The sequence below is a fragment of the Stenella coeruleoalba genome, assembly GCF_951394435.1.
Source record: "Stenella coeruleoalba genome assembly, chromosome: 7".
Lineage (NCBI taxonomy): Eukaryota > Metazoa > Chordata > Mammalia > Artiodactyla > Delphinidae > Stenella > Stenella coeruleoalba.
Window position 1 is genome coordinate 23,182,462 of NC_137153.1, and position 21,468 is coordinate 23,203,929.

The 21,468-nt window shown below is 54.3% G+C and overlaps 1 protein-coding gene across 1 annotated transcript; it reads right to left on the bottom strand.

The window, feature by feature from the left end:
• Positions 1–2,449: 2,449 nt before the first annotated feature.
• On the bottom strand, positions 2,450–20,635 carry RHOBTB2 (Rho related BTB domain containing 2). Its single transcript, XM_079926762.1, has 10 exons — positions 20,486–20,635; positions 15,665–15,866; positions 14,930–15,033; positions 14,210–14,395; positions 12,530–13,548; positions 12,122–12,240; positions 9,588–9,738; positions 5,904–5,992; positions 4,971–5,076; positions 2,450–3,760 (listed from the first exon to the last, which is right to left on the bottom strand). Exons 1-10 carry the CDS (start codon positions 20,515–20,517, stop codon positions 3,543–3,545), a joined length of 2,226 nt encoding a protein of 741 aa, XP_079782888.1. The 5' UTR covers positions 20,518–20,635; the 3' UTR covers positions 2,450–3,542.
• Between the last annotated feature and the right edge of the window lie 833 nt (positions 20,636–21,468).

Sequence of the window (21,468 nt, forward strand, 5' to 3'; positions counted from 1 at the left end):
CCTCTCCTCCATCTGCCCCTCCCAGCGCTTGCTGGGAGGTTTCCTCACTTGACTGCTCTGCCTAAATAAGGAACATGCCTGGCAGCACCCTCCGCTGAGGGACAGTAGACCACTTTCTCTTACTTTTAAAAAGATTTTGTAACCACCTCAGCCCTCCTTCCACCCCACCTATCTCTGTAGTATTCCAGTCGTGGCAAGATAATGTTATGGAAGTAGTCATTCTCAAGTTTTTGGTCTTTTCCGTCTCAGAACTTTGTGTGTCCAAGAGTGGTATGGCTGGGCCCAAACTAGAATTGGCTGAGTATTTAGATATGTTCAGGGCATGGTGTTCTAGTGGAGTTTGGTAAGGGTCCTGCCTCGGTGGCCTTGGTGCTGCAGCCCTTTCCCTGTTCCTTCCAGAGGTCACACTTTGCTGCCCCTCCCTTCCCTGGAAGTCCGGCGTTTCCTGCCTTTGCTGTTGCATCTGTGGACACTCTGCATTCATCTTCAGAGGGGAAAATAAATGAATTATTGCCAATCATGTTTCACCTCACTTGTTCCTTTCTTGGAGGACTACCTTAAGTGCCCATCTAAAGTATTAGCCTTGTCAGTGTTTGTCATGTTTATTTATTTAAGGTAAGCTGAATGAGAGCATGAAGTTGTCTTTTTTGTTTTATATCCAGTCCAAATAGCACCTGACCCACGATAGGCACTTAATAAGTGTTTCATTAGTGGTTGGGTATCTTTTCATGCTCCTCTCCATTGGAAGTTCCCACCTCAGAAGAGTTTGTTGGAAATATCAAACAATACAAGAAAGGCCATTAGGTACAAAATATTCATGTGTTTATGAATTCATGACCAAATTAAATATGCAATTTTATATAAAAAGAGGCGTGTGTGTGTGTGTGTGTTCTCCCCCATCCTACTGTTCTCTGGAGCAGTGCTGAGTGACCCGGGTGCAGGGGTGTGTGTTCTTGCTGTGTGACCTGCTCCATCCTTCCCCCTTTTATGCCTCGGGCACAAGCTCGCCCTGCATGGGTGTCTCCTGCTCTGACTCTGGATTTCCGGGCGCTGGGGGACTGGAATCCAGCCCCTCCTCCCTGCCCTTCCCCTGGGGGAGGGACCCCAGCCTGGCCCAGCTTCCCCACAGCCTCCGCAGGTGATGTCTCTGGGCCACACCTGGGCCTGTTGGGCTCCCTAGAGGTGCAGACCGGCTCTGACAGAGCTGCTGGGAAGTGGGGTGGGGCCCTGCTTGCTGGGGTCATTCTGTGACCCCTCACCTGGGGCCTCCTGCAACTCCCAGGCCACCTTCCCTTTCTCTCCCCGCTGGCCTTTCTGCATCCTCATCAGTGGGCCCAGTGGCTCGGCCCTGCAACCTCTTGGAGCCCCAATTCCCTTGCCATTGGACCTCAGGCCCTGGCTCTCCCACCCACCTAGAGTTCCCGGGAGGCCCCTCGGCCCTCCTCTGTCCCCCTCCCCACAGTGAAGGTGCTGGGGGCAGAGCTGCACCCCCCACCTTGGAGGCTCCCCTTCTGCCCCGCCCACTGCTCCTCAGGCTCGCCCCGAGCTCGGCGGCAAGGAGCTAACCGGCCACTAGAGGGCAGCACACGTCTGCTTTCCCAGCCCGCCACCTGGAGAAGGACTTGGAGGGGAGGCAGCCATGGCCTCCAAGTCTGGGGCTCCGACAACACGGGGCACAGTCACTCTAGACCCGCTTGACCTGCCACCTCCTGCTCCTTCTCTTGACGAGGACTTAATTTCAAATCCCTAGGTCTTGGCACCAAAAAATTGATGCAGAGTTTCCAGTGTTTCTGGGTTTGCTCTATCCCAGACCTAAAGCCAGCCTCTTGGGGGTGGAGCCCACCTAGGGCCGTGGGACCGAAAACCAGTTCCTCTTCCTAAAGCATTTTTCTTAGACGAGGTGACTCCTGAGCTCTGAGGCCAGGAGCTCAGTCTCTCTGGCTCCACCTTCATCAGAGGGACTCCGTCTTCTAAATCTACAAAGGGTGTGGGGAGTGAAATACGAATCAGGATTAGAAAATGTGGAGAGGGTCAGTTGCGACCCCAAAGCTACCGTCTTAATCCTCCAGTCCTCCAGTCTCCTCCCTCCTCTTCTCTGGACTGACCTTGGCTTCGCTCCTGTTCAATTCCATTTTTTCTCCTTCCCTTTTATCACGAGCCAGCACTGAGTGAGGCCATGTGCTATGATCCTTCATTACAGGGCCTCCTATTCTCCATGTCAGTGCCTTTCTCCTGACCTTTGACCCCTACCACACCCCATCCCTCCAACACATTCATATGTTATGGAGTTACCTGATGAAGGTGAGGATAGTCTGATTCTCATGATGGGCGAACGCATGGCTCCAACACCACAGAGATTCCTGGGCCCACCCTCCCCACCCCCGAAACCTCATCCCCAGCATGCTGAGGGCATGCAACGTGCTGCCCAGGGTCAACCAGCAGGGCCGGAGCGTCCTTGGTCACAGCAGCCGGTGACACTGCTTTCCTGAAAAGCACTGGAGTCAATTCTACCTCCTCAACCATTGCCTCATCCACATGGGGAACCCTGTTTGGCTTTATAGAAATGGAAGCCATACAGGGACTTTTTCTGTCTTTCTTCCTTTGAGGGGATAGAGGCGACAACGTTTTTGTTGGTGGTGATTCTGTTCATTGTTGTTTGGGGTTTTTTGCTAAATTCACCCCACGAGAAGCCGTGCTAACCAGAGGCAGGGGGAGGAGCCCAAAGGAGCATGGGATTGCTGTACCCAGGCCCCCATCACTCCCTTCCTTCTCTCCCCCTGTTCCAGCTGTTTCCTTTCGTTTCCATCTCCAAATCTGAGTGGTGAAGGAGGGTGGAGAAAGAAGTTTCTCATTGCACCAAGAGGCGCTGCTTCTAGGCCTGCAGCTCTAAGCAACCTCTGCCGCCCTTCTCGGGCCTGGATGCCCACAGCCCTGGGAGGGATGCTGGCAGAGGGCCAGTCTTCCACTTGCGGCCTCTGGCAGCCGCACCCCAGGGTGGAAACCTTGAGTTGGGTTCTGAAGGCTTAATTTCTACCCTGACTTCTCCAGTGAGGATTTGAGTAGGGTCCACGTGCAAATGCCCACAGAACATTTGCAACCCTCTAAGTCCACTGATGCAAACACACGATCAACGGAGGTAGGACCCTGCCTGCTCACGGCCGCTCACGGGGAGGAGGCTGCCTCCGCAGACCAAGACACACGGCCTCACGGCTGGGAGAGTTTCCCTTGGATTCTAGGGCTCTCCAACTCAGAGACCAGAGGCCACAGCCCTCAGCCCTTTCCCCGCTCCCCACCTCCCAGGAGCCGTCTCCTGCCCTGCTGTGGAATCGGGACCTCTCCCCGGGCGCCTGTTCCGACCCACGAGGCCCGGCTCCTTCCTCTCTCTGCTGAGCTATGCTGGGTGGTGAGAGCAGCTCCTCCCCGTAGGGTCCCGGTTATGTGAGTCCTTTGTCCCTGGAAGGTGGAGGGGGCGATGCAGAAGAGCCAAGGGGCAAGAACAAGTGGGGGCAACAGCAGCGGGGTCAGAAGAGGGTGGCAGCATCTCAGACCACAGCCGAGGAGGAAGATGGGGAGGACGAGGAGGTGGCTGAAGAGGCCGGCGAGGAAGGGCTGTTCCAGAACAGCCAGCGCCGCTTGGGCTGCCGTCTCAGGTGGAGATAGTCCTCCTTCTGACGCTCCTTCCGGGCCCGCTGGTAGTGGTCTTCCTCCTTCAGGTACCAGACAGGCGGCCACCGGTGCTTCTCAAAATACTCCTGGTTTTCTGGAGCAGAACGCAGTAGGGTTTGACGAGGAGGATGTCAGGAGAAGGGGCAAGAGGGACTCCCACCCCTGCCCTGCTGCCACGGGGCCCGCAGACGGCCTTCGGTCCTGCAAGGACCACATCCCTTCACAGAGCCCCCTAAAGAGAGTCAGGTGCCCAGGGAGTGGGGCTGACGGTACGTGCCGGGGAAAGGCGTTCCCACTTGTGTTATTCTTCAAAGACAGAGGGAAGATCCCCACAGGGCTTTAGTGTGTGCTGAGAATAAAGCAGGCTGAGGCAAAGTATGGGGGAGAAAGGGCAAGCAAAGCTGTCGGCAAGAAGATGCGCGGCTTGGCTGGGGTGACAGCAGAGGTGGCGGCAGAGCTGAGGTTTCCAAGGCAAGTGGGGATGGGGGTGTTGCAGGAGGTCAGACGGGAGGGAAGGCTGGACTGAGGGGTTTGGACCTATTCTGGAAGGCCGGGGGAGCACCACGGGAGTTTGGAACCGGGGGAGTGATGCGATTGGAGCTGTGCTTTAGAAAGAAAATGCTAGAAGGGTGAAGAGGAGAGAATGGGGGTGGGAGAACTGGCAGCGTACAGCGAGAAGCTGCCAGCGGGGAGGGGGTCACAGCAGAGTGGAGGGCGCCCAGCGAAGACCTCAAGACGGAGCGGCAGGAACTCGGGGAGGCCAGCGACACCTCTCCCTGGAGCCCATGCGCTTCCTGTGGGCCCCAGGACCTGAGACGTCAATTAAGCAGAGGCCAAGCTGCAGGGATCCCAGAGGATACCCAGACCTGTGCTGCCCAGGCTGGGACTTGTGCCCATTCCTAGGTTATGAAATTAATGTCATGGGTCATGAGTAGCATTAAAAACAATTGAGGTATTTTTCTATATGTGTACTGGGGTCACAAGGTAAAATGTACTGCTTACTGTGGAGTCTGATCCAAAAAGGTCTGAAAAATACCAACTCTGGTCTGACTGTACTTAGGAGGAACAGAAGCCCAGAGGGGCGAAGTGAGTTGCCCAGGGTCCCCGAGGGAGCCCTGCCCTCTGCGCCAGCACTTTTCCGGGGCCCCCCTCTGCCTGGCCGGATGCACCTCTGCAGGCTGCTCCCCACCCACAAGGTCAAGTTAGGCCCAAGGGTCTCTGGCAGTCTCCGGGTGCCCTGGGGTCAGGTCAGAGATTTGGACCCAAGCAGACGGAGGAGCACAGGTGCAGCCGGGGGTGCTCACCTGGGGACATGGCCTTCATGTCTCGTGGGAACTTGCGACACACGTTGTTGTAGTTGGTGCAGATGTGGTGGAGACACCAGTCAGCCAACTGATACGCGCAGTGGAACTGGGAACAGACGGGAACGCGTCTGTGCTGGGACCCCAGGGGCGGGGTCTGCACACAGACATCTACAGTTGCCTTCAGAGCCAAAGCTTTGGCACAGGTGGGCAAAGGCCCTGAAGTCATAAAGACTCGAGAGGTACCTCGAGAGGCAAGGCCACACAAGACCGCAAGGGAATGGCGCTGGATTTGCTCCTTGGCACTGTCACGACCACCACCTCACCTCCGACCTGTCCCCGGCAGCCCCAGAAATCCACATTCCTATGTGGCGGCATCCTGCTGTGTCTGCCCTCCTCAGATACGACCCCTCGTCCTCTCCGCTGTCAGGGGCCGAAGCAGCCTGCACTAAGGTGCTGACGACCAGGCTTAGAAAACTGACTTCCCAGGTGTGTCTGCCATGCTTTAACTTCGTAAACTAATCTCTACTGGTAGAATTTCTGGCACCCGGAGGGCCAGTGTGGGAGATTTTGCTTGCCTGTTTGGGAACATGGAGGTGGGAAGTTCATTTTAGAGGGAGAGTCCTCAGTGTGCCTTAAATGACCTCAGCAGGCAGCAACCACGTCTATACACGATTCCGGGCTTCCCTCCCCTGTCCTACGGTTTCCTGAAGTCTCTGTCCCTTCCCCCGCCATGGCCAGCCTCTCCTCTTGGCGGGGTAGGGTGCATCCTCTGGCCTGGAGGATGAGATGGGCTCTGCCCACTCAGGGAACCAAGTCTGACAGTGGGTTCCCTTCCTACCCACCACCTCCCAGCCCCTCCCCATTCGCGGCCAAATGGGCAGGCAGAGCCCAAAGCTGAGAATGTTGGAGGGATTCCTTCCCCTGCCATCCTACCTGAGCCAGTTCCAGGAACACAAGGACGTCCCCATCGATGTCCACCATCATCTGAGTTGCTTCCATCAGCCCGGTCACTGTGTATTGCTCTGTGACACACACACAGCCAGGAATGGGCTGAAGGACCACAGGAGTGGACAGGTACTTGCTTAGCCCCCCTGGCAGGGGCCCATCGCAGGGCAAAGGGGTGAGTCCCAACAGGCCAGGAAAGGCCACAGGAGATATAAGTCTGCTGCTACCAGTGAGGAAACTGGGATTAGAGCAAGACTTTCCAGGTGGAGTGGAGGTGGGAAGTGAAGGAGATCAGAATCACCTAAAAGGGTTTTTCAAGCTACGTATGTTGCACCTAGTAGTTACATGGGTGGGGTGAAAGCCCCCGCCCCCCAGAGCAGCCACTGAAACTGACGGGAGAGGGTATTAAACCTCAGGTTTGCTGAGAACTATGAATTAGAACTAAGGATTAAACCAAGCTGTTCGTATTGATTTAAATTTTGTAACAAATTGTGTACTGACCTTGCATTTCATGTTAAAATGTTTCTATGGAAGAAGTAAACACTCTTAGTCCTGAATTTTAACTGTATCACTCTAAACTCATAAAGTATTTTATCTTTAAAAATATATTTCCCAGCTCAGTCCACGGAAAAGACCTAGAAACAAGAGCCATCCCAATAGCAAAAGCATCTCTAATGCACAGATTGCAGCCTTGAAATCCCATTTCCAGCTACAAGAAACCAGGACTCCTTAGAGAAACGGCTGATTCCAGGTCTGGGGCAGGAAATGTACAAGAGGAACCTGGAACACCTTGTCATTCCTGATAATCAGAAAGCTCAGAGACTCTGCAGCCAACTTGAAGAGACTCCTACAGGCTAAGGGAGCAGTAGGGTATTTGAGCTTCCATAAAGCTTCCATTTGAGCTTCCATAAAGCTAATTGCAGTTATTTGAGTATGTTCAAATCTGAGAGTTCATAAGCATACTTAATAATAAGGAACTAACTGGTCACTCTCAAAGGATGATAGGAAAACAAATGTATCTTGAAAACTGGTAAATAAAAGAATCAAGCATTCACCTGCCTGCTCTACATGAACTACACCACTGGGTAAATGAACGGTAGGTGAGGGCAAGTTTCTCTCTTTTTAGAAGTGTTCCAACAGATAAAGAAAAAAATGACTGAATTGGAATATTACCATTTCACAACACCTAATAAATTAATGGATCCAGGCAATGACATTCAATGGTTGCTAACGTCACAAAGAGAGAGAAAAGCAGACAGTCTATGCTTCTTGATGAAAAAGAGAAACAATGTGTGAAGTAGTCTTACCGAAAGAAAACTGAATGTGAATCCGATCTAGCCTCTAGATCCAATGGCCAGTTTACAGGAAAGATGGTGTACTATAGAAACGCAATCAGTAAAAAAAATCTAGATTTCCTAGATCAGTGGGGTTTTTCCAACAAATTGCAAGGGAAAGTTTTTTCATGGACAAGGTACTTAGAGATTAAAAAAGAAAAAACGTAAAGGATATATAAAAAATAAAATCATGCTATAGTGTTGAAGGATGCACATTTGGATGATAAAACTATGAGGAAGTGTAAGGAAGTGAGGCCATAAAAAAGAGTAATAGGCAGAGTGGTTCCTCCTGGGGACGGGGGAAGGGCCTGTGGTTGGGAGGGACAGGTGAAGGGCTTCTGGTATGGCCGGCAAGGGTCCCTTTGCTTTGTAATACATCATTAAGCTGACCATACATTATGTGTATTTGTGTTATATTTAACATTAAAAAAAATTTAAGCTTGGGACTTCCCTGGTGGTGCAGTGGTTAAGACTCCACGCTCCCAATGCAGGGGGCCCGGGTTCGATCCCTGGTCAGAGAACTAGATTCCACACGCATGCTGCAGCTAAGAGTTCACATGCCACTGCTAAGCCACAACTAAGGAGCCCACGTGCCATAACTAAGGAGCCCACCTGTCACAACTAAGACCCAGTGCAACCAAATAAATAAATAAATGTTAAAAAAAATGTTAAGCTTGAATTAATAACTTCATAGGAAGCATATATCACTAAACACAAAGTACCACTTACTACACCATACCTGGCATTTTCCACTGATCCTTGACAAGGTACATACACAACGCATTTTTTAAATATGTTTCTTGCACGTATGGTGCATTTCACTGGAAAAGTCATTCAGTGTTATTCTCTAGAAGCCTTTCCACGCAGCAGTGATTAACATTTTTCATCGCTACCTTGTGAAAATTACCCATGTGTGCTTAACCGATGGTGTCTATTTGACTTGTATCTGATCGCCTGCCATGATGAAACAAACTTAAACACCTTTATACGTTTTTTTTCACGTGGGTCATTTCTTTGTCGACAGCCTTTCGAACGTTGAATTACTCGGTCTAAGCGTTTGGACGGTTTTCTGTGCTCTGGGAAGGCCGCAGCACTTTTTCACGGATGACCATGGATGACATATTGCTGCAGCTCTGACCTTTTTTATTTATTTATGTATTTATTTATTTACGGGCCACACTGTGTGGCATGCGGGATCTTCGTTCCCCAACCAGGGATCGAACCCGTGCCCCCCTGCAGTGGAAGTGCGGAGTCCTAACCAACCACTGGCCCGCCGGGGAATTCTGCAGTTGTAAGCTTTAGAAGCCTGTCTCTCGCTCCCTGCCCTGAAGCCCTTGGTGGCCCCTGGACTCCCTCTGCAGAGGGGGTTGAGCTCCTGAATGGTAAGGCTCAGCTCTTCACATGTGGTTCTGATCAATGATTTCTCCCTTCTTCCTGGGACCACGTCCCAGCTTCCAACTCATTTCTCATCATGGGATCACTGCTTCCCTCACAGCTCAGTCCCAGCCTTGATCATCTGCCCAGGGCCCCAGCAGCTCTGACACCGGGTCCTTCCCTGAACCTCAGCTCAGTATCTGAGGCCCTGCTCTCTGCCCCCTGACCCGCCCAAGAATACTAACCTCGACATCAACACCAGTACAGGTAGCAACGCCGACACCAACGCAATGCAAATGTCGACTCCAACATCAGCAGACCCCAGACACCCCTCACCGGGATGGCGGCATCTCTCCTCCAGCCCTTGGACCCCGAGCTCCTGCACCTTGGTCTCCCTCCTGCCTCAGTCCCTGCTCCAACCCATCTCTGAGGTTGGTCCATCCTGAAAGCTGAGCTCGAGCTCTCAGGATCTACAAGGAATCAAGGAATTAGGAGCGGCAGGTCAATGTTTGCTGTCTTATTTCTAGAAGAAGAAAGGGAAAGTGAAGGTGGAAGAGAAGAAGGAGGAAGAGGGAAAGGAGAAGAAGGAGAAGGAAAAAGAAAGGAAGGAGGAAGGGGAGAGATGAGGAACGTGTTCTTTTCTTTTCGACTTCTTAAGCTTGCATGAGTTCGGCCAAGCTAATAAGAACACCGGGCCCTGGCGTCTGCTGGAGACCACTTTGCTGGGCCAAGATGCCCTCTGGAGAGAGCCTGTAAGGTGATCCCACCGAGCGCCCCTCTCACATGTTTCTTTACATCCATGTCCTCACCCAAACCCCAGTACGCACCGACGTATTTCACTTTATGTAAACGTATTCCCTGGGTGCTCATGGCCTGTCCCCTAGGAGGAGACAGGTGAGAGAAGAAATCACGGCTCCTGGGGGTCCCCGACTCCTCCTCCCGGGAGGCCCCAGAGCTTAGTTACCTGTGAGGGCGACCAAGTGTGGCAGGCAGAGGCGGTTGGCCAGGATGATGAGCTTCATGTCGTCCAGGTCGGGGCTGGAGGTGAACATGCCGGTGTACAGGTATTCCAGCACGGCCCTCATGCAGCTCTTGCTCGTGTAAGGAAACACCACCTGCGGGTGGGAAGGGATAGAGCAGGCTGCGGTGAGGTCCAGCTTTAGGGAAAGAGTAACTCAGTTCCGAGGAACTCAGAAGACTCTGGCCCACCTAGCTGGGCTACTCCAGGCAGCCACCCCTTCGCGGCCCCTGGACCTGCTCAGAACTCCCCTTCCCCAAAGGCTGGTCTCCCACAGCAACAGCCTGTGCTGAGCCCAGCTGCTGAGCACCTATGAGCAGGGCTCCAACAGCTTTTTTTTTTTTTTTTTTTTTTTGCGGTACGCGGGCCTCTCAGTGCTGTGGCCTCTCCCGTTGCGGAGCACAGGCTCCGGACGCGCAGGCTCAGCGGCCATGGCTCACGGACCCAGCCGCTCCGCGGCACGTGGGATCTTCCCTGACCGGGGCACGAACCTGTGTCCCCTGCATCGGCAGGCGGACTCTCAACCACTGCGCCACCAGGGAAGCCCTCCAACAGCTTTTAAAAGGACCTGGACTCTTGCTAGCATCCTTCCGGCTTGGAGGGTGTGTGAAGGAGTCCTTCTGGTCCCCTGCACCAGCCCCTCCCAGCCCTTCAGGGCGCAGTGTAAGTGGGATGCGAATGAGCAAAGCAGACATCAGCTGGTGTCTCCGGTCTGCTTGAAGCTGCTGTTCTGGGCCTCTGGGATCTCTTCAGAGCAGAACCAACACAAAAACTGCTTTCTCATCAGACGCCGGCCTCTCCAGGCTACACTGGGGATCTGCTGGAGCTTTACAGCTGCTTCTGTGGTAGTGGTGGGCCCCGCGGCTTTGGAGAGTCCCCAGCCTCACACTTTTGCACATCCCAACCCAACTCACGCTTCAAGGAGCACAGACGACTCAAATCTGAACCCCTCCACTTCGCCTGCCGGAAGGACGTCCTTCCCAGAAATTTTAGGAAATCCCTATTCTGTATCATAGGACGCTCTGCTGCACTGTTCTTCGTCTAGCTTTTCATTCAAGTGTTTGCTGAGCACTGACTAAGGGACCAGCGCTGAGGAGGGTACTCAGCAGAAGTAAAAGACCTAGTCCCTACACTCAAGAGAAACCACAAACCAGCTGGGGAAACGGGGTGTGGACCCTCAGAACTTGAAGTCACTGCACAAAGAAGGACCTTGTTAATTGCAAGGCTGAGTGATGGACAGTCAATGTTGCAGGAGTTCAGAGAAGATGGAGAACAGGGCCATGGCCTGGGCTGCTCGGCTTGGCTGGGAGAATGGAAAGGCGAGAACAGACTTGAGAGAACAGACTGAAGAGGGTATTTCTAAGGACACACTGATAGGCGCCTTCCAACTCTGTGTTTCCAGTCTAGGTGCCCAAGAAAGCAGCGGTATCAGTGAGAACAGGGGGTTGGAGTGGCCCTGATTAAGGGAAGGGTGATGGCATGAAGTGTTTCTTTCTAGTTTCTGTATTCTGATGCTTTGCAGTTTGGGGCCTTGCTGACCCTAGAGAGACTTCCTAGAGATAATGAAGGCCTCCCCTGAGATCATGCCTTTCATATGCAAACCAAACAATCCAGAGCCCACACCCCCAGGTGTCGCCTTCATCTGCTCTCACACTCCAGGCCACTCTCCCCCTGCCCTAAGTACCCCAGGGCCAGGTACCAGATGACTCAGGACAGCCCCTATGCCCCAGAGCCTGATGAAATTATTCAAACTAGCCAACCCTAAGCCTGTTTACCCTGCTTCACCTCTTCCTTCCCAGGGAAGGGACAATAAAGGCTCCTGCCCACAGTCCCCCTAACTCCCTCTGCCGCATGACCCAACCTGGTGCTTCCCTGCATGTCCCCAGACGCTGTGTGTGCCCCTCCCATTGAGATCTGTGAGTATAACAATCTATCTTTTTAATGGTAGTTTTTGCACGATCTGTTGGCTTCACCATACCTCAATTATAATAAAACCTACATTTAAAAACAGTGATGGATTCAGTTTGGGACAGACTGCATATTTTTCTAGTTATTTCACGTGCGTCCAGGAGAAAGCAAGGTACAATGTATACAGCCAAGGAATCAGAAGTCTTGAGTTCAAGTCCTACCCTCTCCTTTCTACTTACAGAGCTTTGCATGAGTCGCTTAACTTCTCAGGTCCTCACTTTCCTTACACGTGAAGTGGAAGGCTACGCTATAAGAGTCTCGTGTGAGACAATATAAGACAACGAATCGAAAGTGTCTTCTCAACTGTAGAGTTAAGATGTTACCGTATTTCCCTAGCCTGGTATACTGGAAAGTCCTTGGCTGTGGGAACCATCTCATAAACTTCTCTCGGGCCCATCACTCAGTGACGTGCACACAGTCAAGGCTGAGGAAAGTACCATTAAGTGACAGATGCCTCAGATGGGAAGGGAGTAAGTCCCTCTCTTTCCCAACCGTTCCCATCCTAGCCTTACCTCCCTGGTGGAACTCTCCACAAACGGCCCCCCAAACATGGCAGCCATCCAGTCACAGCTGGAGATCAACAGGGGCTTGTGGGCGCTGATGGCGCCGTCATCCAGGATGAAGGTCACATCTGTCCGGGCGGAGAAGAGGCATCACGTGAGCACGTGGGAAAGAACGTGGGACACCCAACCCCAAGGGTCAACAGCGCGCCCAGACAACCTGCTTCCTTCCGAGCCACAGGCTGTGAAGCACAATGTGACCACGCTCTCAGGCTGGGGACGCTGGGCTTCAGGGGCAGAGCCACTGCATCTCCAGGACATCAGCAGCTGAGATGACTTAGAATGCTACGTGGACCTCAGAAGGCTCCTGGAGGGAACTCCCCCGCCTTCTGGACATCAGCTCCTAAGCACGTTCCGTACCTGAGAAGGTGCCTTTTGCCAAGCACTCCTTAACCCGGTTGGTCCGGCGGACGTGGAAGGCCTTGGTGATCTCCTGGTTCATGAAGGCCTCATTGTTGAGAATGTTGGCCACCATCATGCGCAGATCAAAGACCTCGAGCAGCTCAGCAATGTGGGCGATGTGCATAAGGTCCCGCTCATTCTCGTCCAGCTCCCCTGTGTACAGGTACTTGAGAACAGCCCGGAAGGGCCCCGGCTGGATGGAGTTGTCCATTTTCACCACCACCATCAGCCGGGATTTATAAGTCAGTGGATCCTCTGCCATCTCTTCCTGGATGCTCACAAAAGCTCGGCTCCAGGAAGACAGCACTCGACCCCTCCCAGGCAGGTACCCTGTCCCATTGCCCCGTAAGATCCCATCGCTAGTTGAAGCCCGGAGCCCAGCGGGCCCGGAGCCCCCACTCTCCTCCACGCTCTCGCACACGTCAAAGCTGGCTGCCCGAAGCAGGAAGTCCCGGCCGTGGTGGTGGTGGTGATGGTGGTGGTGTTGATCAGGGTGACCCCGGTGGTCCTCCGGGCAGGGGCCCCCTGACCCTGAGGGGCCCCCCAGATCCCCCTCACTCAGGTCCATGAGGAACAGGTCGTAGAACTTGGAGGAGGAAGTGGAGAGGTAGATCTTGTGGGCAAAGATGCGCACACGCTCCTGCAGCACCAGGATGACGTCCGCGCACAGTGGGTCCTCCAGGAGGTGGGCGGGGCACTCCTCGCTGCTGGAGGGGGGGTCGGGCACCACAATGATGGGGGGAGGCGGCTTGGGGGGCAGGAAGGGCGCCTGCAGCAGAGGCCGCTGCACATTGCGGAGGTGGGACTTCCAGAACTGCAGGTGCCGGCGGGAGATGAGCGCTGCACGGATGGCGTTGTCAAAGACGTCCTTGATGCCGAACTGGGCCACCACGCTGGTCTCGTAGTAGGGGATGCCCAGTTCCTTGGCCACCTCCCGACCCTTCTCCGGGGGAAGGATCTCATTGGGCTTGATGGGCCTGGCAGGTTCAAGAAGGGAAGCCAAATTCATGTTGGTGGTAGAGAGTGGGGGCAGGGAGAGGTAGCTCTCCAGCGCCTGTCTGTTTTTCACCAGGCTGGAGGGTCTCTGCTCAGGATCTGTGTCCTAAGACCCATTCCTGCCCTGCTCATTTCCACTCCCTTTCTCCTCCGTCTCGCTAAATCCTACTAGTCCTTCAAGGCTCACTTCCAATCGCCTCTTCTTCCAGGAAGCCCTCCATATCTATGCCAGGCCCTGGTGATCTCCCCAGCTCAAAACAGTGGTAGCGATAACCACCTGTCTGGCAATTAACATGCAACATTCCACGTTGGTTTTTAACATGTTCACCTATCAAGTTCACCTCCCAGCAAGATTATAAGCTCCTTTCATGCAAAGACTCCCTCTCCTTCTCTCCTCGTGATGCTTAGCCCAGTATGGCCCACTCAGTGTAACAGATGGATAGCTGGATGGATAGATGGATGGATGGATGGATGGATGAATGAAAGAATGAGAACTCTTGTTGTCTCCCTACATGAGCTCGCTTCAAATGGAGGGAGAGATGTGAGGCTTAGTGGATTCCCTCAGGACTGAGCAGGAAGCCTGGAGACACGCCCCGCACCCCATCTGCCACCTTCCCCTCCCTAGGCCCCAGCACCCCCTACCTAGCCAAGGGTCTCCTGGCCCTATTGACAGCCTCCAGGTCGGCGTAGCGCAGGTCCAGCTGGCAGCCCACCAAGATGACAGGTGCTCGGGGGCAGAAGTGTTTGATTTCTGGGTACCACATGGTCTTGACATGGTGGAGGGAGTTGGGGTTGGCAATGGAGAAGCACAGAACCACCACATCGGATCTGGCGGTGGGAGAGTGAGGTTACAGGCAAAGAAAGCTAGTGGTAGGTTACCTGCCCCTGGAACGAGGGAGAACACACATACCCGCCTGCACCCCCTACACTGCAGTCCCACGTCTGTCATATGGATCTGCTCACACGATCTTACCCAAAACGTGTAATAATAGAACCTCTAGTTTATGCACCCCTAACTTAGCATTTTAGAGCTTCCAAAGACTCTTGTTTTGACCTCACAGCTCTCTTGTGAGTTAGAAATGACCACTTTTTACCATTTCATCTGCGAAAACTCATCTCAGAACAGCAGAACAGCTCTCCTAATTGCTCAGAGTCCCAGAGCCACTGCTTAACAGGGTAGGACTCAAACCAGGCGTCCTGATCGCAAGCCACCCAGGCTGCCGCCCCCTCACGGGTCTGCCCGTGCTGCTTTCTGCACTCCTTCCTGCCAGGCTCAGGGTCACAGAGGCGCTTCATACCTCGGGGAAAGCAGGGAAAAGCCATCCACTTGGCTCCCCGCAGGCAGCCGGGGGCCTTCCCTACCTCCCATAAGCAAAGCGACGGTCTTTGTGGTGATCTCCAAAGGTGTCCCAGAGGCGGAGGGACACGCTGACATCATCTACCACGTCTCGGGAACGTTCCAGCACCTGTGGGGGCAGGGAGGGGGACAGGAATCTAGGGCAACGGTTCTTGGAGGCCCTGCATGCCTGCTCACTCCTGAGGGTCCTGCAACATGGGGGCTGGAGGGACAGCCAGTGTCTCCCAACGTGTGCCTTAAAACACCTTCATCCAGGTGCCATCTCTGCAGACTCACTAACAAGAGCTGGCCAGGAGGTGAGAGACTCTCAGAGGGCAGACCGTTACGGCAGTGGACGGGATCTCTCAGGGAGCCTGCCCTTGTTCCCAACTGTACCTGCCAATTGGACACTTCCAAGCCTCTGATCTTTTGGTATCGTTAGCTGGCAGCTTCTTCCCTACCGCCAGCTCTCATCTCTCCAAAGCACCACCCCTTTCCCCCTTCAGGGCTCCCCATTATTGGGGGCTATGATTACACAAGATGCTACGCCCCAGGCACCAGCTCAGCCGTGCAAAACACAAAGGGCCAAGGACCCCTCCCCTGGAGGGGGGCACTCCTCTCAGGCCTCCCTCCCAGGGCTCCTTGCTCTTCAGCTGCCTCCACCTGACCCCTAAGGGGCTTCCATGAGCTAGGCACAGGCCCCGTTTGGAGTGATCCCTGGGGAAGAAGCCCAGATGCGCGGCGCGGACGCCCAGCCTTACCTCCTGACACACCCGGTACTGGTCGATGGCCCAAACTGTGGGCACGTGGGTGGCTAGCAGCTGGTACTGGGTGAGGGTGGCATTGCAGGCCCGGGCACAGATGAGCCTGGTCTTGCCCACAGCGTTGTCCCCCACTACCACGCACTTGATGGTCTCTACGTTTGGCCTTTCATAATCCATGTCAGAATCCATTAATTGGGACCTGAGGGAGAGGAGAGAAGCGGTGAAGACAGCTATGCATGCCAGCCCCTGGAGGGCCGGGGCCAGCTGCTCTCCTCAGCCAGGGCTGCCCCCTCTCCAAGCATCGGAGCGGAGAGGAGGAGGAAGGAGCGGGCGGCTTTCTGGCCAAGAGCTCTGCAGGGGCCGAGGAGACGGGAGCCCCTTCAGGCTGAGAGGCGCAGCTCCACCAGGTGAACCTCTGGTCTCCCTCCTGTTGCCGCCATCCTCCGCTGGGGCTTCGGGATGGGGGGGATGCCTGAGAGCGATACCAAGGCGGAGTCTGCCCAGGGCCAGTCCCCACCCTCCCGGGAAGAGAAGTGTCTGCCTAGGAAGCTCAGTCATCATCCGCGCTCCTTCTCCAGCCAGCAGGGCTGTGGCAGCAGAACAACAAACAGCTGAGAGAAGCGGAGTCACGGCCAGGTCCCCACCCCTTCCCAGCATGCCCGAGGGCAGGGCCGCTTTAAAATTTAATGGACTTGTCAACGCTGGGCAGCAGCTCTCCTGGCCTCCACCTTTGTCCCTCTCCCTCTCTGGTTGTGGATTTCCAAGCCCCAGCCTGCCCATGGCTATCCTTCAACCCCGGCCCCCTTTATGGAGATGCCAGAGTCCTTCAGCCCAGGCTCTTGGGGCTGAGGGGACTTCTGCATGCACCCGAGCAGTCCACAGGCCTCCCCTCTCCTCCTCTGGGTCTGTCCCGTTGCCTACGTGGCTCACTCAGCAGCAGGCCCCGTTTTGAGATGGCAGTGGGGGTAACTACGGGCCTGGGATGATACACCCCACGGCTAATAGACCAGTGGGCCTTCCCATCCCCTACCCAGGCCTACCCTCCAAGCATCCTGCATCCAGTTTCAGGGGAAGTGAGATACGCTCCTTTCCACACTTCTCCTTCCTGGGGAGGAGTATTCTCAGGCTGGAAGCCCCCAGACACTGGCAACCCTGGAAGGATGCTCGCTAACTTGACTGCATGGGTAATGGGGAAGCAGAGAGTCAGAAACTTGGGCCTGAATTTCTGGGCAAATATTTGCCTTAGTTTCCTTCTGTGTTGGGTAGAGAGGAAGTGGCTTGCCCACCCACAGAGAGGGATTGCTCAGATTAACAAACAGAAGTCCCTTCTGTAGTCAAAATGTCATGTCAGTGTTTAAAAAGCTGTCACCAGGAGGGGGCCCTCGGCTTGAAGGGGCTCTTGCTGGCAGCCTCCCAGTTGGCATCCACCTCCTGGAAGAGTGGAAGAGAGAGGGTAGGGGTAGATGCGGGTGTTACTCGGAAGCGTGGTTTTGCCAGGGTCATTGGCCTGCCCCTGCTCACATTCCCTGTGCGCCTGAAGTCAGCTGGGGGTTGGAGCAATTTGGAGGAATCCTTCCTAGGCCAAGGAAGGCTGAGCTCAGAGGAGTCCTGGAGGCTGCCCAGGCACCCTCACTGCTGAGCCATCCAGCCCAGGAGTCAGGCCACCATGCTGGGCTGTAACTGGATGCCAGCAGGCAGGAATGCAGACCTGAAATATCCAAGTAACGATGGCAACTGGGATTTGCTCGAGTAGATGCATCTCAGCCACCTAAGCAAAAAGTACAGCAAGGACTTTTCAATGAGACAAGCGTCTCCCCCTTGGAATTTTACAGGATCTAAACAACAAGGGGTCTCCGTGCAGGTTCCCCCCCACCCCCCGCCAGTCTCCAGCGCAACTGTCTGCCTCATTCCTTCTCCTTCCTCTGCCCCTGCTCGCCCTCCCCAGCAAGCAACCACCATTCTACCGACCATCTTGCCTCCCCGCTGCTCTCTCTCCTGAACTGAGGACCGGGAACCCCATGTTGACAGCTCCTGGTCTCAAGTCAGGCAGTGGGGAGGATGTGTTGGCGCTAGGAGGAATCTTCTGGGTTGTGGTTTCTGTTTTATGGATGGAAGAACAAAACAGATAGAATCCCAAATACAAATACATGCAGCTGTAGGAGAAAGAGAAAAACCTACTAGCCCACAGAACTTCTTTCTCGAATTCAGATTCCAGCAGCATGGAGGTGTGTAGGCAGAAGGGGGGGATGAGGAGGTACGGAGCAGGCACATCGGTTCTTACATCCAGGAGCAGCTGGATGGCGAGGAGGATGTCAGAACACCAGCAGAGCAGTTCAGTGCTGGTCCAAGATCATCGAGTCTATGACTCAAACACTCAGGCACACCTTATGCACCTCTATGGTTAAGTAGGGGACAGCTAAGCAACAAGCAGGAGAGCGACACTGTGCTGTGAGTTTAGCCAGCAGACCTGCTGGGTGCAGCTCCAGCTGAGCAGCCCCTCCCCATTCGTTCCCCAGCTGCCCCTGAGGCCTTCTCCTGCATGTCCTTTGACCTCCTCCTGATTTTTATCATCATCACCCACTCCACGCCTGTGCCGGCTGCCTGACTGGCAAACTTCATTGTCAGATCTGGGAAAGGGCAAATCACTTCACTCGTCTGGGCCTCAATCTGCCCTTCTGGAAAATGGGTATGAGGGCTCCCGGAGAAAGTCTCCTGAATCTTGGTAAATCCATGCCAAGAGAGCCTGGGCCGAAAGGAGGTATTTGCCTTCTTATGTAATGTGGTATTATATAATGCTGGATTACATATCTATATGTGTAATTATATCTCTCTTTAAGATACACACTGGCCCAATTAAGCCAGCAGAACTCTTAGTCTAATCAGGCCTGTCTTTAAAAGGACCTGTACTGGAGATATGGTGCCACTGCCAACAGTAATGTAATTTTTGCTCAAGAATATTGCTACTTTACTGTATCACCGCTTATGTACAACGGCACAGCCCACTCAGTAAGCTTCTCAACTTCCCCTTTCCTTCTAGCACTCTCTCCTTCAATGACTCTAGACTTTTCTGCACAATTGCCTCATCCCCATTCCTTCTGAGCCTCCTGGCCAACCTCCGTACGCTACGGCTTCCTCGCCACCCTGCCCTGGCTATCACGACCCCCAGGCCACTCCTTTCCCTCAATGATTCCAGCGTCACGTAGGTGTTCCCTTCCCACCCCAACCCACAATCCCTGTTCCCTTCTCCAAAAACAGCCTCCTGCCCACTGCTCTCCCAGCTCTTTGAACTCAGGACAGGCCAAAATGAAAGGTGTGCTCAGATTAGCTGCAACACTCACGGGCTCCCAGTCCCACACCCACACACCTACACACACTCTTTGCAGAGCCCAGAAAAGCCCCTCTTTCCCTCCCACAGCTGATAGGAGGCTTGTTCATCTGTAGCTGCCCTAGTCTGGTTGTCAAGGAAACAACAGAATCTCCCTGGGAGCCTGCTTTGTCTCCTAGCAACCAATATCCCACATCCTGCATCTTACACAAAATACAAAATATCTTGAAAATGAAGGTAAAAATCAAGGAGGATGTATACGATCAGGAAGAGAAAAGCAGAGAGGGTGGCCTTCCAATTAAAAGAGGCCACTGACATTGTAACATGGGGGAAGGCAAAGAGATGAATCCCTCCACAGGCCCGATGGGCAGCGGGGCCCAAATGGATCCTGAATGGTCATATTAACAAAAAATGCAAGCCTAAACACAGAATAAGCCTCTTCAAACATCAACAAACAGCCCTAAGGATTTCTCCCAGTAGTTTGCCAGAACTCAGACGCACAGACTGCAATGGAGTGTGTTGAAAGAAACATCTCCAGAACAGCGAGCAAAATACATTCCATTGGTTTTTAACGGAAACATTTCCACCACTCTGGACCTTTTTTCCTGCACGCTGCTCTGCACACACATACAAAATAAAATTTTTTAAAAATTTTAAATGGGGAAGGGGGAAGGCCACGACACGCCACGGCAATCAAGTCATCTTCCCTTCCCTAGATAAACCAAGAAAATGTTAGTCCCCCGCCCGCTAAGACCCCAGCAGCCGAAGCTATAGCCCAGGCAAGAGCGGAAGCCCAAGGGAAGTCAGGAGGGGCGCAGACAGGGCCCGGGAGGACGCAGAGCGGGGAAGCGGCGCGTTTCCAGAGGCTGCTTGCAACCCAGCCATAACAGAAATTAATCATTTACTTACACCGCTACATGTGACGGGGTAATTTCTAGTGTAAGGAACACATCTCTTCCTGCTAAGCACGCTCATTTTAGTGAAATGGCTGGGGTCACTCCGCGCGTGCAAGTTAGGACGATGCCGGCGCCGTCGCGCTGCTGCCGCTCAGGTTCCGTACCCGGTTCGCGTTAGATCAAAAACTCTTACAGAGAAGCCCGGGCCGGACGGCGGGCAGGGAGCGGCCACGCGCGCGGCACTGCAGCCATTGCCTCTTCCGGATCAGCATCTCCCCGCGCCCCCGGCGCCCCGTGTCATGGAGGCGCGCCGGAGCCGGGCAGCTGGCCGGCCGCTCCGACCTCCGCGACTGGGCCGCGCCGCCGCCAACGGTCCTCTGGCTGCGGAGGCTGGAGGCGGCGAGCAGGAGTGGGCTAGAGTGGCGAGGCCGCCACTGCTACGCGCCCGGGCCCGCTCCGAAGGCGCGGCCACGAAGACGCCTAGCGCCGCAGTCCCAGGGACCGCTCGCGACCTCCCTTTTTCATTCACAAAAAAGGGAAAGGGGAAAAAAAAAAGAAAGAAAGAAGGCAGCAAAAAAAGGTGGGGCAAAATCGTACCCAGGACGCCAGCCGTGACAGGTGCCGCCCATCTCGGCGCTCCGTTGGTGGAAAGGGGGCGGTGGGCGGGGAAGGGGCGGAGAAATAAGGGGATTGGGCGTCTCGGAGGCCCCGCCCCCTGCCCCGCCTCGCGACGCCGCTCGCTCCTTCTACTCTTCCCCCCACCTCCCCGACTCCGGGAGGGAAGCGGCGTAGGGGGTCTCAGCTCGCCACCCGTGCTGGGGCAGCGTCCCTCTACCTGGCGAGGATCAAAACCGCACTGGACTCCCACGGGGTTCCCCCCTTTCCTCCGGGAGGCTGAGAAAGAACTCCTAGAGCATCCTAGTCCGCCCTGAAAGGGGTGCGAGTTAGGGAAGGGAAACTCGACATTTTTGCCTTGACCCTTACTTAGCCCCAGGCATCCACCGCTTCCCATGGGAAAAGGAAGACAGCGTTTCCTCTGCCGTCAGGGGCGTTCTTCTGGCATTTGAGGACCTTCCTCCCTCCATCATCACCCCTGCAGCTACAGCCTATGTCTCCAATTTCCATGCCCTTTAATGAGTTTCAGGGTGGGGCCCTGTACCATCTGCACCCGTTTCCCATCTAAGCCTTCCCCCCCCCCCACCCCGCCCCCCGTCCCTCTTCTCCAGCAGGCTCCACTTCCATCCCACATTCATCCTATTGCCACCTGGCGTTCACCAGTATCTTCTGCCCTCTGAAAGAAATGCCACGAAGACACTAGCCCTGGAGACGTTACCTAAAGCACCTTTGGGCTCTCTGTCTCAAAATTCTGTAAAATAGATTACAAGGGATGACATCTGTAACGTGAGTGGTCCTCAAAGGAAGTTTCCATGTTCAAGGCTAGTTTGATTATGAGGATCTTGACTGCTAGTAATTACGGTAGTCAGCTCAGTCTGGTTTTATCCATCTTGTCGATTACCTCTGGACAATTTTTAAAGCCCAGATTGACGTGCCTCCCCCTTAACCCCCTCCATCACACCTCC